The following is an 11,368-nucleotide window of genomic DNA, read 5'->3' on the forward strand; positions in this document are numbered from 1 at the left end:
TGTACTTTTCAATTTTATTACAATTTTCAATTCTTTACAAATGGCCTATAGACCTTCTCCTATTGTAAATTACATTTAAAATTTAAATTTTCATGAGAATCATATGCATATCACAAACACTTCTACTTCAAAGTTTCCTATGTTTTCAAAGGAGGCCCATATTGTTCTTTAAGAGCAGAACAGGCACTAATAAATTCTAGTGTCCTCAGGAGTTTGGAGTTGTGTACTTAATTTGTGCCTGCCCCAGTCAACTCAGCTCCTACCACCGAGAGTAACTGGAGATTGATAAGTACAGAGGCACTCAGGTGTGTATACCAACAATTGATTAACCAGTCCTATTTGATTCTAAAATAGACGTGCATGTACAAATAAATGTGATCTAATATAAATCCTTTAAAAATCTTTTATTAATTAAATTGGTTCCTTGACAATTTATATATGTAATGAATTCTAATTATTCTCTCCTCCACTCTGTCTTATGTCTCTCCCATCCCCTTTACCATTACTGAGCCCTCACCCAGATTTACATCTTTTGGTTTTATGATTGACTTATTTTAACCAGAGCCATCTATGTGATCATTGAATTAGAGATACCATTGGAATCTGATGAGGATATCAGTGTGCACACAACTGAAGACAATGATCTTGACTCTCCCTGTGTCTATCAGAAGCAAATAGCCCAGCAGTGGTGGAAAGAAGCCCCCAAGCCCCTCCACCATCAATGTCTGACTGTTGACAGGCCCATTTGTGTGTAGTCCCAAGGCTTCTGTAAGTTTGTGTTTGAAATGGCTGTGCCTTGCAGGAGAGGTTACATTTTCCAGTTCTTCTCCCTATCTTCTGACTCTTACATTCTTTCGACCCTTTCTTCTGCAGTGTCCCCTGATCCTTAGAAGCGATGCTATACATGTCTTATTTAGGAAGGAGCTCTGATATGTCACTTATTCTTTGCATCCTGTGGAGGCATGAGTCCCTGCATTCACCAAAATTCATTGGAAAAAGGTGTATTTTTAATGGTACATTTATTACTAATGCAATGTTCTCATTTTAAATACAAAAAGGTCATGAAAATGTAGTAGACTGTTGTTAGATGACTCAACTCTCAGTATTTCATAGCTGGTGAAATGAATGACTTGTTCATATACCAGGAAACATTTCAGTTCCTCTCTGTAACTCCTCTTACATATCCTGAACAGTCAAAGTGGATTTACACTTAAGAAGGCAACATACATTCCCCTGGGAAACAGAGTACTGCTCGATTCCATTTTGCCAGAAGGCTTGACAGCCAGCTATACAGTACCCAGCACATTTTGATTTCCCTTTCATGACTCAGGAATTGAAAGGCATGACCAGGAATGGGAGATGTCTTTTTAGTCATTGCAAACAGGGACAGTTGAATTTGGTTTCATTTAAAGTTAATTGCACATTTTGACTGATTTCAGTTTTGGCAAAATCCAAAGCATATTTTGAAAATTGCTTTTCCCATTAAATGCTAAAACCTTTTATTTTTAAAAGGAAATGTAATCCATATGTTTGGAATTTGTTTACATTAAAATTATAAAATGTATGTATTTTTTATGCATGTCCCAGAAGCTTTCTGCACCATTTTGTAAATTTCTTTAAAAAAATCAAGAAGTGAGACATTGCCAAAAATTAATGGGAACAAATCAATTTATGATTTCTTATGTTCTGACTCAGTAAAATGTATCTTTGGTTTTTAGTCATCTTGTAGAGAAACTGATGGTCTTTCTTTAAAATAAAAAATCTGTACTTGTAGTAGATTTTTTCTTGTCATGGGGGAATGTTTTCTTAGCTTATATTTATTAAGCTATTTGACAAAAGTTAATTTTGGAAAATTGAAATTCAGAAAATGAACTATCAAAATAGAAGCTGAGAATTTAAGATATGCTGTATATATATATATATATATATATATATATATATATATATATATATCTCCAACAAAACCCAAAAGTTCCACTTTTATAGTTTTCCCACAGTCAGAAGCCTTCCACAGGGCCAGGCATTAACTCTCAGCTGTTAAGAGTGGGCACACTGCTCCTTCAGAGGACTTGAGGTTTGTTCTCAGTACCACACAGTGACTCACAGCTGCCTGTAAATCCAGCTGCATCTCTGAACTGCAAGGGCACTTTCACTCATCTGTGCATACCCACATGCAGATACACACATGCATACATAATTACAAAATAGTATAAATACTTTTAAAAAATCTCGGATAAGGGAAGTAGACAAAATTGCCGGGGAGAAAAGTGGGATCTTGGGGGTGGGGTGGGATGGGGGTAAGGGGAGATGGGGAGAGAAAAGGTAGAAGGGAAGGAGGGGGGACTTGGGGAAACAGGAGGATCGGGATAAAGGAAGGTTGGATAGGGGAGCACGGAACCACAATTCTTAGTTAAGGGACCCACTTTAGGGTGGGCAGGAGAATTGACCCTAGAGGGGCTCCCAGGTGCCCAAGCTGAGGTCCCCAGTTAGTTCCTTGGGAAAAAAATAAAAAAAATAAAAAAATAAAAAATCTCACACTTAAATATATGAAAATAAGAGAGGAGACAAGACAGTCCACGTGTTCCATTAAAATGAGGCTGATATTTGCCTAAATATTAAGAAACTGTCTTTACTTTTGAATAAGAATAAGGCAGCTTCTTCTGGGAAGGACTAGATAGTAAATATTTTAGGCCTGTCAAGCCATATGATTTTCATTACAATTAAGTTTTGTCATTGGAGTGCAAAAGCTGACGTAGATAATACGTGAATGAACAGGTGTGGCTCTGTACCAATAAAACTTTATCAATGCTAGAAGAGCTACTTTAACAGAATATGCAATATACATTATGTAATATTCATATTTTACATATAGTCTTAGAGCTACATTAAAATATGCATTATATTTTAATATGTAATGGATATATATATATGTATAGTTATGCTTAATATGTACCTGAGATTGGATTTTTGTTGTTGCTGTTTTGTTTTGTTTAAGATAGGGTCTCACTATGTAGCCTTGGCTAACCTGGACCTCAGCATGCCGACCACTGTGGCCTCAATCCAAGAGATCCACCTGCCTCTGCCTGGGATTGAAGGTGTGTGCCACCACACCTGGATTATACCTGAGATTGTATCTGAAAAAGTTGACTTAGATGCTGAAAGACAAGAATCAACTTTGCATTCCTTCCTCTGTTTGAATTCTTCAGACTTACGTTGAGACCTAAGAAATTAACTTTTGAAAAGATGAAACTTTGTCCACACACTCACAACCAGGTGGCAAAAATTACTAGGAAGATTTAAACTTACTGAAGCTGGCATATTATACACTTTTGGTGGGATGTGTAACATAGTCTTTATGATCTCAAACAATATTGAAGTTTCTGGTCAAAGTTATCTTGACTAGACTAAGCTATGGGGTTTGAAAACACGAGTTTTGTGTCTCTTCTCTCTTTTGTACTTGTTATATGTTTTTGCATACACTATGGTGATTTGTGGTCAATGGCTGCATACTTGAACCTTGGATCACAGTCTTATGCTTATATCATGCAGTAGTAGTTGACAGCATATGCTGAGGAGCCAGAATATGATTAATCAAATATCCAAGCTGAAATTTACTAGTTGTAATCTTGGAAATAGATACATGTAAATGTATCCCTTTTTTTCTTTTAGCATACAATTCTCAGTGTTTGTTGGGGCACATATCTCTAAATAAATCAGATTAAAAACTAATTTGGGGTCCTGGAGAGATGGCTCAGTAGTTATGAATACTGGCTGCTCTTCTAGAGGACCTGAGTTAAATTCTCAGTATCCACATTTCAAATTACAGAGTTTATAACTCTAGTCCCAGGGGATCTGATGCATTCTTCTGGTCTGTGGGTCCTGGGCACACAAGTAAGTGTTGTGTAAACATACATTCAGGCAGAACAACCAAAGATAAACAAAAATAAAGTTTAAAAATATTTTAAAACTTGCATTTTCAATTTCTACTTTAAGAAGTTGTTTCTATGTAGTTAGTATCTGGGCAATTAGAATAAAACCAATGGCTTAATGATTCTCTTTTCTAAAATTTAATACAATGTGTTTAATTATGGGTACTTTCCATCTATTTGGGATTCTGAGACTGCTGTGTATTGATGTCATTGATCATTCCTAAAATTTTCTCAGCTTTCATTGCCTAAAAATGACTTATCTACTGATCTTTCTCTTTGGCAGTATAACTCAATTAAAAACATATTAAATGTATCACTTTCTTCTTTCTCACTTTAAAATTTTCTATTCCTGGGCTTTCTATGCTTCATTTTCAACAGTTTCTGTGAGCTCATTCACAACCTTTCGCTAATCTTACTATTTTCAGTCCTTTATAACAACTGTATTATGGATTTTGACTGTATGAGCCAGTTAGTGGTTGTCTGGATTTGCTCATGCATCTGCAGTGAGCTTCCTGGACAGTAGATCTAGAGCAGATTCAACTGGGTTGACTGCTACATGTTGCCCCACCTCTACATCCCTCCAGCAGGCCAACTCCGGCATTTTGCCATGATGTAGGCAGGAGCACATGAGCAAGCAACAGAACAAGTAGAAATACACATGCAAGCTGTTCTCAATGGATGCTCTCCTTTGAAGTAAACTGTTCGGAAAAGATGCTAATATCAAGAATTTTCTATGTATTGCTAGTGTTTTTTATTTCCCTGAAGTAGCACACTGATTTTCTTTTCTTGTCTCCTGATCATTATACCAGGGACTGAGCCAAGGAAGCAGAACGGGTGGAGATCTCGTACCTAGAGGAAAAGTTTGCTTTTTTTCTATCATTATTTATATTCAATAATATTTTTGATAACTGCATGGAAATGAGCCTATTTCAAAATGTTTTCTTTAATGTGTTCATTTCAGTTCACTGCCCAGTCAAGTGACCAAGAATGAAACTAATAAGCATTTCTTTTTTTAAAGATTTATTTATTTATGTATACCAGTGTTCTGTCTGCATGTATGCCTGCAGGCCAGAAGAGGGCACCAGATCTCATTACAGATGGTTGTGAGTCACCATGCAGTTGTTGGGAATTGAACTCAGGACGTGTGAAAGAGCAGTCAGTGATCTCAACCTCTGAGCCATCTCTCCAGCCCCCAATAAGCATTTCTATACTAAGACAATATCCATAGGGCCTAGGAAGAGGTGATCAGTGAGTTCAGAAATGCACTAATAATGTCTCCCACAGTTAATAAATGGAAAACTGGATTCTTAGTTAGATTTCTATATTCTCTTCATGTGGAGTGGTGGGAACACTGAGACTACATTAGATGAAACTCTCAAAATATTATTCTAGTTGCCCACTTGGACGTTAGAACAGAGGTCAAGAGACGAGACATACTGAAGGACCACAAAGAGGACAGTTGATGGGGGAGAGTCTTTTGGCTTGTGTTAATTTTATTGGTTAAATAAAGAGACTGCCTTGGCCCTTTAATAAAACAGAAAATTAGGTAGGTGGAGTAAACAGAACAGAATGTTGGGAGAAAGAAGTCGAGTGAGGGGTTCGCCATGATTCTCCCACTCCAGACAGACGCAGGTTAAGATCTTCCCTGATAAGCCACCTCATGGGATACATAGAATGTTAGAAATGGGTTACATGAATATGGAAGAGCTAGCCAATAAGAGGCTGGAACTAATGGGCCAGGCAGTGTTTAAAAGAATACAGTTTCCATGTAATTATTTCAGGTAAAGCTAGCCGGGTGGTGGGAACGCAGCCCACCGCTCCTATTACAACAGCCCTGCCGCTCATATCACAACAGACAGTCAATCAGAACACAGGGTATCTGCTTAAAGAAGATTGAATTTTTCACAAATATTTCACTGATGCTCTTTTCCAGCTTTGTTTCCTGAGATGGGTGATTTACTCTCCAAAGTAGCCTGCTTCTTGCTAAAGTTGAACCCCTATTTAGTTTTGTTCCGAATATGATCTTATTTAAATAGCTGAGGAAAAGTTATTAGGGTATAGTTAATACACAGAAATCTAAATTTTATCATCCAAGAAAAGTTTTTATGCAACAAACCAGTTGATTTGGACATGTGATTATCACTTTTGCACTTGTCTCTTAAATCTTTCTGGGAACAAATAATTCCCCATTGTGTGATGTGGGTTATTACAAAGATAAAGTTGAAGAAGGGTAAAAGCACAGATTATATAGCAGACAGATGAATTTATGACATGTTGTCCATGCTTGGTCCTCAGAGTTGAACTGATGGTTCATATATTACCTTCATTGATGGATACCAAAGGTTATTAGATTGGCAAACCGAATCTCAGAGTCACTCTGTATCCTAATCTCTACTAGGTCTTCTTGACAAAATCAGAGGCTTAGCTACTGAAGGGAAGGTAAGGGGGTCTAATGATCCTTAATATTTTAAATTGGGGTGCATGACTAAGTCTATGCTAAAAGAATGTAATAAGAAGTCACAAAAGTCAGTTTCCTCCCACCCTTTAGAAACATTTCACAAAACCTTTTAGCCTCTTTTTTGATAAAAATATTAAAAATTACTATAGGCTATATGTATCAATCCATCTTTTTTGCCTAGCAAACCACCTAAAACTGAAACAAAACAAATATTGTATTTGCTCACAATTTTATTTAAACATTTTCAAAGGAGTCTCAGCTGGACACTTCTGTAAACCATATATTTGGTAGTTATAGGAGACTATTCACGCAGCTCTGGTCGATGGGACTGACTGAAGGTGGAATCTCGGTTGCAGAGGTTCATCTACTACTTCATGTGATTTCATCATACAGCAGACTAGCCAGGACTTTCCCATATGGTAGAGAAGATTTCATCAGAAGGAGTCAGAGTTGAAGATTCTGGATAAGGTTTGTGTTGGGGGAAAATTACAAAAACATTATTCACTGTGAGATTATTACTACACTAATCTAAGACTGAAACTATGTCCCTAATGATAAACAGGATAGAATGAATTGAAATCTCTGAAATTATAGTGATCTTTATTATCTATTTTTGTAGTAATTGAGAAATAAAGTGCTATCACATTAAGTCACTACTATTTCAAGGTTTATTTGCTAATACAATATAACCTATATCGTTTTAATAATAGCTATGGGGAGAATGACTTCATTCACAAGTATGAAAAAGACACTTAGATTACTGTATTTACAATAAAATCCTAATATAAAGCCCCAAGTTGTTTTCCTTAGACTCTCAAGACTCTTCTATCTGATAATATTTATATCAGTATAGAATATATATGGTTGCTCCACATACACTAAATTATTTAATATGTGATGTAAAACTAGATGTCTTTTAAAGACTATGGAAATTCAAGCTAATTATCAAGTGATGCACAGAGGCCATCAAAGTAGAATAGGCCCTTTATTTCACCAGACTCTATTCTGCATTGATCACTCACTCAGTGTGCTTGAAGTTGTCCAGTCATCATTAGATATTAACAATATTCTGTGCACTAGTATTTGTTGGTGAAGAAACAGGAATGAATTTTAGGATCCCTTTAGGAATACATAAAATAGGGACTCTCTTCATGATAACACAGACATCAAGAGTCCTTGGATTATAGCCAGGCAGTGGTGGCACACACCTTAAATCTCACCATTAGAGAGGCAGAGGCAAGCAGATCTCTGTGAGTTTGAGCTAGCCTAGTCTACAAGAGCTAGTTCCAGGACAGGCTCCAAAGCTACAGAGAAACACTGTCTTAAAAAACAAAAAAAAAAATCCTTTGGATTGTTAAGAGTCATCTTTTTGCTCTCAGGGCACAGCAGTTTCCAAGGCTAAAAACTGCCTAAGGTGAAGTTGTGAAACTTCACTAAATGGAAGTACCAAGCCACATTATTTGGGAAGAGATGTTGAATATGAAGATCCCATGAGAGAAAGAAGCCATCTACAAAGTAATTCTTACAGCCTACACAGCCCTTATGCTACTGCTTTAAGAAGATATGGAAATTTGTTCCCAGCTGGAGAAGACAGGACCAGCTCAGGAGCAAAGAGACTATAGAGGGATGAGGAATCAGAGCTGAAAGGAGAAAGACTATCTAGAATTTCACCTTGTAGCTGTGATGATTTTAGACATAGAATACTTGGAAGCTGATTTTTGGCACAGGTACTCTATCAGCTATCAGATTAAGGTACAAATGAAGTCCAAGAAAAGTAAAACCAGTGGGCCAAACCTAGGTTAGGATATTTGGTACCTACCAAGCCATTATGCTCCCTCTGCCCTTTCCCATCCCGTGGCAACCACCTATCTTTCTGTATCTACAGGTTTACCTACCAGAAACATTTCGTATTAATGGAATTGTTCAACACACAAACTTTCATATATGGCTCGTGCAATTCAACATAATTATTTTGAGTTTCATATACTTTCTCTTTTGGCTGACCCCTATTCTACTGAGTAGATAGAACACTGTAGTAATAGGAGCAGTGGGTGGCTTCCTGCCACCCAGCTCCCAGCTAGCTTTACCCAAAACATGGAAAACTGTATTCATTTAAACACTGCCTCGCCCATTAGTTCTAATCTCTTATTGGCTAGCTCTTACATACTGATTCAACTTATTTCTAATAATCTGTATCACCACTTGACTGCGGCTTACCAGGATGAGTCTAACTGGTGTCTGTCTCAGAGAGGAGAGCCATGGCGTTGGCCTGACTCTGCTTCTTTCTCCCAGAATTCTGTTCTGTCTACTCCACCCACCTAAGCTGCTGTCCTTTCAAAAGGCCAAGGCAGTTTCTTTATTTGACCAATGAAAGTAACACATAGACAGAAGAACCTCCTACTCCGGAACACAATTTATTTATTCATCATTCCATGAACTATATTGTTTTTACCTTTTGAGTACTGTGACTAGTGCTACCACTACTAATGTGTATATAATTGAGTACCTACTTTCAGTTGTTTTTGGTACATTCATAGAAGCAAAATAGCTGTCTCCTTTTGAATATAAATTTTACTGTACCATAACCACACCCATAGTTTATACTTTATGGTTTTTTTCACTATAGTAGCAGATGTCAGTAGTAGTAACAGGGACCATATAGACACAGATACAAAATTAATAACTGTCAGGGTTATTATAAGAAAATGCTGACTCTTGAGATATACATGAACCTCCACCCCCTGTCTTTCTGACCTTAACATGATTCAAGCTACTTCTTTTCTCCTCCTTTAAATGATGGAAAGAAACTAGAGTTTTGCTTCTACTCATCCATGGTGCCTAACACTGTCAGTTTCTAGGTTAAAATGAGAAATGAATACTAATGAAAATACCTCCTATTCTCTTTCCCCACACCCCCTGCCACTTGAAACTTTCAGATTTTCTCACAGGAAGCAAAAAAAGAAGGTGAGTGAGGTGAAGGAACCAGTGCTCAGCTTGTTGATGAGTTCAGAGCAGGAGTTTCGGCAAGATTCTCTTTGCTCCATGTCAGAGACATGCTTGGTCACCTAGATCTTGGGACAGATGGAAATCTTCAGCCTCCCAGTGTGACTTCCATCTACATCTGGGTGTTCAAGTTAATCACCTGGAACATACACCAAGAATAAATTTTGATTCAGTGAGTCCAGAGTGGGACTGGCAGCATTTTAACTTGAGAATTCTAATTCCCAAGTGAAGCCAACACTCTAGAGCAAGTGCCCCTCTGAATCTCTACGGAGAACCCTTTCCTCCAAACAAGCATGCTGGTTGAAAGTCCCTCAGGCAGTTTGGATGCTCACCTTACTAGACCTGGATGGAGGTGGGTGGTCCTTGGACTTCCCACAGGGCAGGGAACCCTGATTGCTCTTTGGGCTGAGGAGGGAGGGGGACTTCATTGGGGGAGGGGGGGGGGAAATGGGAAGTGGTGGTGGGGAGGAGGCAGAAATCTTTTGTTGTTGTTGTTGTTGTTAGAAAGTCCCTTTACTGGGTATGGACAGTAGAAAAGAATGTACAATATCTACATATACACAGGCTGAGACCCTTTGTTCTTCTGACTCGGGCCACATCCAATTGTTCATGCTTGGTGCAGATTTACCATGCGGTCAATCAGAGCCCGGCGAGTGGCCTCTACCTCCCTGGTCAGGCGCTCGATTTCCCGCTTGAGCCGCTCATTCTCTTCAGCCAGCTGGGCCACTTTCCTGTCATTCTCCTGTTCTCTCTCCTTCATGCGTTGCTTTCCACCCAGGGCTGGGCACTGACCACTCTGTTTCCGTTTCCTAGTTCTTCCTTGATCTTCCTCTTCCTCCTGAGCCATACAGCTCTGACTGGAATCTGGAGAGCGAGGACTCTGGGAGGAGCTTGTGATCTCTGCTGGTCCTGGCTCCTCAGTCAGCCAAGCTAGGGACGTGGGGTCAAGAGTAGTGAAGGCTTTTGACTCCTCCTCTTCGTTTCCAGCAGATGAGATATAGGGAACCCCATTTTCATCTGAGGACAGCACCTCCTGCAGATCCTCGTACCAGGCTTCCAGCTCCCAGCTGGACACTGTGTCCAAGGTGAAAAGCAGGGACTCAGCTGCCATGCCTGTGGTTGGACTGGGTTCTTTTTTCAGGTATGATGATGTATGAAGATACACTTCCTTCTGGAACACTCTCTCCTCATGTTCAGGCTTTTATTTTGGCTGTGTCGCGGCCATCCATTCATCTTCAACATGATACGATCGATGTGTTAGACTAGAGCTACTGACCCGAGGCAGAAATCTTTAATAAATAAATAAATAAATAAATAAATAAATAAATAAATAAATAAATAAATAGAAAGAAAATCCCTCAGAATTGGGGAGCAGGGGAGGAAGAAAGAAAAGAAAAATTTCAATATCTGGGTCTTATCCCCAAAGATACTGGGTTCTACCCCCGATGAACTTAGTCTGGGCTGGCATCCAGATGTTTGGAGCTTGTACAAAAATCCTAATATGTTGTGAAGTTTGAGGGTCATTCTGCTAAAGTTCAGAAGGTAAGTCTTAGACTTGTATCAGCAGGGGGTGATATTATCCTCATTGCAGACAAAACAGGTCCTTGATAAATATGAATAAAATTAATATTAGTTCAAAATTCAAATTGGCTTTCTACCCGTAAAGTGACTTCTATCAAATATTCTGTTACACAACTAATTTGAGCCTTTGGAGGAGTCACTGTGGATGCATATCATTCTCCCTTTTCCAGGAAACTGTGCCTGCCCAAGCTGTTACCAGCTTACTACCTCTTGCTGTATCAACGGCATCAGGCCACTGGGACCTCATCTTCACTGAGAGCAGAATATGCATGTTGATGCAACACTTTATGTTTTAAACTTGTCTCTTCCTATTTCCACATTATATACTTATTATATTCAGATGACTCAACATGAGGCCAATTCTACAGATGTTTGAAAACTTCCAGATGAATATTTA

At 38.5% G+C, this 11,368-nt stretch overlaps 1 protein-coding gene and 1 pseudogene across 1 annotated transcript; both read right to left on the reverse strand.

Annotated features, from left to right (window-relative positions):
• Positions 1 to 9,881: 9,881 nt before the first annotated feature.
• Positions 9,882 to 10,501, reverse strand: LOC142840741 (DNA damage-inducible transcript 3 protein pseudogene; annotated as a pseudogene).
• Positions 10,502 to 10,527: 26 nt separating this feature from the next.
• Positions 10,528 to 10,632, reverse strand: LOC142840742 (DDIT3 upstream open reading frame protein-like). The gene has a single exon (XM_075957325.1). It carries the CDS (start codon positions 10,630 to 10,632, stop codon positions 10,528 to 10,530), a length of 105 nt encoding a protein of 34 aa, XP_075813440.1.
• Between the last annotated feature and the right edge of the window lie 736 nt (positions 10,633 to 11,368).

This window comes from Microtus pennsylvanicus, chromosome X (genome assembly GCF_037038515.1).
Source record: "Microtus pennsylvanicus isolate mMicPen1 chromosome X, mMicPen1.hap1, whole genome shotgun sequence".
Taxonomy (NCBI): Eukaryota; Metazoa; Chordata; class Mammalia; order Rodentia; family Cricetidae; genus Microtus; species Microtus pennsylvanicus.